This window comes from Rhynchophorus ferrugineus, unplaced genomic scaffold (genome assembly GCF_030347505.1).
Source record: "Rhynchophorus ferrugineus isolate W39M unplaced genomic scaffold, kcgeb_rfMv2 rfM4, whole genome shotgun sequence".
Classification (NCBI taxonomy): domain Eukaryota; kingdom Metazoa; phylum Arthropoda; class Insecta; order Coleoptera; family Curculionidae; genus Rhynchophorus; species Rhynchophorus ferrugineus.
Window position 1 is genome coordinate 12093860 of NW_027472583.1, and position 5281 is coordinate 12099140.

The 5281-nt window shown below is 29.4% G+C and overlaps 2 protein-coding genes across 2 annotated transcripts; one reads left to right on the forward strand and one right to left on the reverse strand.

The window, feature by feature from the left end:
- The first annotated feature begins 1102 nt into the window (after positions 1–1102).
- On the forward strand, positions 1103–3577 carry Sse (extra spindle pole bodies like 1, separase). Its single transcript, XM_076403641.1, has 10 exons — positions 1103–1283; positions 1336–1590; positions 1647–1960; positions 2016–2140; positions 2199–2424; positions 2474–2602; positions 2661–2839; positions 2918–3085; positions 3145–3293; positions 3346–3577. Exons 1-10 carry the CDS (start codon positions 1181–1183, stop codon positions 3492–3494), a joined length of 1797 nt encoding a protein of 598 aa, XP_076259756.1. The 5' UTR covers positions 1103–1180; the 3' UTR covers positions 3495–3577.
- On the reverse strand, positions 3494–4961 carry LOC143196056 (protein FAM50 homolog). The gene is made up of 5 exons (XM_076403642.1): positions 4681–4961; positions 4451–4615; positions 4176–4381; positions 3846–4119; positions 3494–3789 (listed from the first exon to the last, which is right to left on the reverse strand). The coding sequence occupies exons 1-5, from the start codon at positions 4858–4860 to the stop codon at positions 3565–3567; spliced, it is 1050 nt and encodes a 349-aa protein (XP_076259757.1). The 5' UTR covers positions 4861–4961; the 3' UTR covers positions 3494–3564.
- Positions 4962–5281: the final 320 nt, after the last annotated feature.

Sequence of the window (5281 nt, forward strand, 5' to 3'; positions counted from 1 at the left end):
TATAATTCCTCTACTATAAAATGATTGAACACTGATTGTTCTAAAAAGTTAAAGTATTGCAAATATTTTAGGGATATTTTACAATTAAAAGTAGTATTTATTACTACTAATTATCCAGTTATATTAATTATTACCTTCTTGTAAGACTTCTTTATGTAGAGACATCACATTGACAACATACGCACAACTTGGTAGATTAATTGAATTTTATTACTACTAACATCTTCATAAGTTTTTGAGTTTCTGTAAACAAACAATATATAAACAGACATGTAGTAGATAGATAATTTTATATGTACCTGATAAAACCAATGATGGATATGCATTTACCCAAATACCTGTTCGTGAAGGAAGGATAATTCTAAATTTTTCACTAATATGTCCATAACAAACACCATGACGTTGATATATTTGCATTGTGGTTTATCCAGGTAACTTACTATTATTTACTTAATCAACCCATTTTTGGAAAGTATCGAGATCATTCTTTGGGAAACGATGTCTAATTTCCGTAGTAGAATTTTACCCCGGTACACTACATCTTTTACTACACTGACGTATTGTCATCAATTTTTATATTATTACCCCATAATAATTAATGTAAAACAGAAAATATGCACAACGCAAAACGAAAATTTCGTGATCTAAACAAAAACCATAACCTACAAACAACAAACATAAAAATGGACGCCTATAGAAAATGCTGATTTCACACAATTTGATCGACCAATCACATTTCATGTTAGTGGCGGCACCTGCAATTTAAACTGCCAATCACAATTTGCGATCGCAGCGCTACAGTTGATTGAACTAAACAAAACATTTCCCCAAGGTCGCCTATACCGTGAAATTTCTATTTTTTCTATGCCATATATCCCTATTATCATTGTACGCGCTTCAGCCACCATGTTTATTCATTTATATCTATATTACGCTGTATATGCGCAAATGTAATGATGAAAAACTGAACAAATGGCTTCAATTGTACCCTTATTAAATTATACAAAAACAAAATATAGAAAGTTAATGTAATTCTTTATATTTTGTCATTCTGATATTTGACACCTTCGATTCTCTTCTTTTACAAAACATGCCTAACTTCACTTTAAAGTTTAAAAGTCTTACTACAAATGATTACAAACGGTAATTTTTAAATTCGGGTATATTTAATTTAACAATTATGGAACATCCCGAGCATTTGTTGAAAGTTGAAGATATCCTTAAAGAACTAGATTCAATATCTAATATTAATCATATAGCTCGATCCGGACTTGCACATCAACGTAAAATTTAATTAAAATTATTCTTAGCATGTTTGTTTACATCGTATTTTAGGGAGTCAAAAATTTAAAGCTGATATGTGTACTGATGATGAATTAAGCCAGATATATTGTTTAGTTGATTCTCATGTACCAACTTTAAGAGAAAGGGCAGCTATGCGATATGAACGGCTATTGTCAAAGAGTGAAGTTGATGAGGAGACTGCCAATCAATTAAAATTTTTAAAGGATATAATATTAACAAAATGTCCTTCAAATATAAATGAGAGAATACAAGAAATCATGAAGCAAGTATATGAAATGCCTAAAGGTATCTTTGTAACATTATTCTATATTTAACAGGAATTAAAATCATTTATTTATTAGAATGGACTCTAATTCAGTTGACTTCACAGCATACCCCAGCAGAATTACAAAATTTGAATGCAAAAAAATTTGAAACTAATGGAATATATATTACAGTATTTAATTGTGGACAAAATGAATTTCAGCCATTTATGGTGAAAGCGGATAAACCTACAGAATATAGTAATAAAATAGAGCTTATACAAGAAGTTGTAGCTTTAATATCAGCGAATAAAGAAAGATTAATGAATAATAGCGGCAGGAAAAATTTTAAGAATTACAGAGAAAAGATGGAGTATTGTAGAGATAGAGATAGGGTTGATGAGAATATGTCTGTATGTATTTTATTATTTAATAGCTGTCTAAAATTTGTAAGCTCATTTATTGTAGATATTAGTAGATAAAATGGAAAAATCTTGGCTTAAACACTGGAGATGTTTATTCATAGGAAAGTATCAAAATAATGAAATTGAAACTTATATTCAAAAGTCAGTTGAAAATTATTTAAAGAATGAGTAGGTATTATTCGTAATATCAAAAATGTATTGATATATAACAAAAATTCTTTTTCAGACAGCTACTTGTAAAAAGTAGATGTCTAGATATTTTGTATAGAGTTGTAAAAGGAGCTTACTTATTAGATAGTTATGAAATTGAAGATGCTATTGAGTATTGTTTAGAATCAAATGATAAACTTGTGTTAAATAAGTTTTCTAATTTTTTACTTACTCTAAATAAAGACATAAATTCTATTTATAAAGATATATCTCGGCATCCTGTTATTCTTATTGTGGATGAGGTAGGTTAATATTATTGATTATATTTTTTCTCCTAATATGTTTATTTAGTGTTTAGACTGTTTGCCATGGGAAATGATGCAGGTACTAAGGAATCAGCCTGTTTCACGATTGCCGTCGTTTCATTTTGTTTATTTATTATTTAAAACTCATGAGAAGGATATTGAAGATGGTCACAAAGTATAATCAGTATATTTTTTTTTATACAAGAATTCAAGGTAAATATTTAAATTTCTAGATAATTAGAAATTACAATAGTGGTGCCTATATTGTGAATCCTGATCGAAATTTAGATCTAATGGAAAGAAGAATGATGTGTTTCTATAAATATTGGGTGTCAGATTGGCATGGGATACATGATCGCAAACCTACAAATGATGAATTCATTTCTATGCTAACAGATACTGAAATATTTTTGTAAGTTATTTCTAATAAATCTGTTAAACGGCATAATTGCCTAAATATGAAATATTTTATTTATAATATTTTTTTTAGATATAATGGTCATGGTAATGGTGCTCATATTATGTCTGTTGATTCTCTTCAAAGAAAATATGTAAAGGCAGTAGTTATGTTATTTGGCTGTGGCAGTATTCGTATTAATAAGTTGGGACCACAAACAGAAATGTACAGCTCTTATCATATGTATTTAATATCACGTTGGTATAACAAGTTCCCATTGTCAGAGTAAACATTTTTTTTCAGTTCTGTTCTGTTTGTAGTCCATGTGTCGTTGGTATGCTTTGGGAAGTTACTGATATAGATACGGATGTCCTAACTGCTGAATTTATCAGTAATTGGATTCCATCTAAAGCATCAATTCATTGGTCTAATTTAGATAAAGCATCTTGGACCAAGGGGATAGATTCAAGTAATAGTTTCATTCTGAGTGATTTGTAATAATTATTAACATTTTTCCTTAGGCAAATTTGTTCCCATCCAGCAGTTTCAAGGAAGGGAATTAAACAATCCTGAGCTACTACGGGCTCTGTGTCATTCAAAAAACACAGCTAAATATTATATGACTAAAGCAGCTTGCGTTGTTCGTGGGTTACCAGTTAAAATTAAGTAGAAAGTTGGAAAGTGTTTTATTAGGTACCTTTATATTTACATTCAACCTTAAATTTGTTACTAATAAAACTTTATGTTTTCTTATTCTTGTCAGATACTGTATATTTGTCATATATTTTGGAAGGGTCATATGGTTCCCATCGGCTCGCTGGAAATATGTGTTTATTTCTCTCATACCAGCTTCTCATCAATACTTTGCCAGCATGACTGTCTTCTTTTTCAATTGAAGCATCACTTAAAAGTCTTACATCATCATGTACATCAAATTGAAATAATGGTCCACTTTTCCCTCTTGCCTACAAGACTTATATTATTAGTCATATCAAATTTTTTGAATACTTAAATTAACTACCTTTGTAACTATAAAATCATAAAATGTATAGTGATGTGGTAAAATCAAATCTTCCTTAACATACATCAATTGATCAGCCATTACTGTTTTTAATTCAGAAAATTCCCTTCTCAGTAGCTCTAATACTTTTTGTAAAAACTGATATATAGAGTTTCCCTTTTTAACTCTCACTGTTCTCCTATGCCCTGAGCCATCCCAATAACTAAATGTTATATCAATTTCTTCTTCCTTTAACTTTTGTTGTTGTTCAGCCCATTGTTGTCTCAGCTCCTCCCTAACGTTAATATGAATATTTGTAGCTAATATATAAACCATATTAATTATTCTTACCTAAGTCTATTTTCTTCTTCCTCTCTTTCTCGATCTGGAAGAAAACTTGTGTCAGCAGTAGGATCCTTTTTAATTTTTTTTAATGTTGGCTTATTGTTTTCGCTTTTCCTTTTCCAAGAAGTTGGGGACTGACTTCTCTCATCACTCCCTTCTGTATTTTCTGCATCATCCTCTTCTTCATCTAGTGTGAATGATAATGCCTGTATCTATAATGTATGTCAGGGTATTTTATAAAAACATTAATTATTACTTACAATTCATGAAAATGTACAAACCTGCTTCTTTTGTTTATTTTTTTCTGCCTGTTTAGCTTCCAGTTGCCTTTGTTTTTCTCTCTCTTTTTCTGCTTGTTTTTGTGCTAATTTTTTCTCCCTTTCTTTAACTATGTTTTCTTGTTTTGCTTTCATTTCATTTAAGGTGACCAAGCCGATGGTAGAGCTCTAAAATTATTTAGTTCGAAAATATTTTAAAGATTAACATTTAATTATCAAATAAAGTTTTATACCTTAAGTTGTTGTTCAACGGCATCATAATGAGTGGCAAATTTGTTTTCTATATTATTTATCTTTAGGTCTTCCTCTATTTTTTTCTTACGTATTTCCAAGTCTTGCATTTCTTTTTCCCTTTTTTTCATTAACTGCATTGCTCTACCAGCTTCGCTGGCAGCACCCTTGTAGTGCGCCATAGTATAGTATATTTATGAAATTATCAAAATTTATTAAAAAATTACTTAAAACATCCAACTCCCGAATTAAGGTTATATTGTTGTAAGAGAATAGACTTGTTTTTATTTCTGTGGTTATGATTCAACTAGGGATGTCGAAGTACTGTCGATGTATTGATATTTTTTGAAAATATTTAAGTAAATCTATAAATTTAATTAAAAATATCGATACTGTTTTTAGCTGTAAAAAATTGGATATATCTTTTCCTCATATATTTAAAAAATATATCGAAATCGTTTAAATTTTAAAAAATATCGATATATCGAAATATATATATTTCTTGGCAACCGACACCCTTAGATTAAATACGTCTCTGTATCTCGTATGGCACAGAATTAATAATAACAAAAATATATGCAAATGATATTCAAAATACTTACA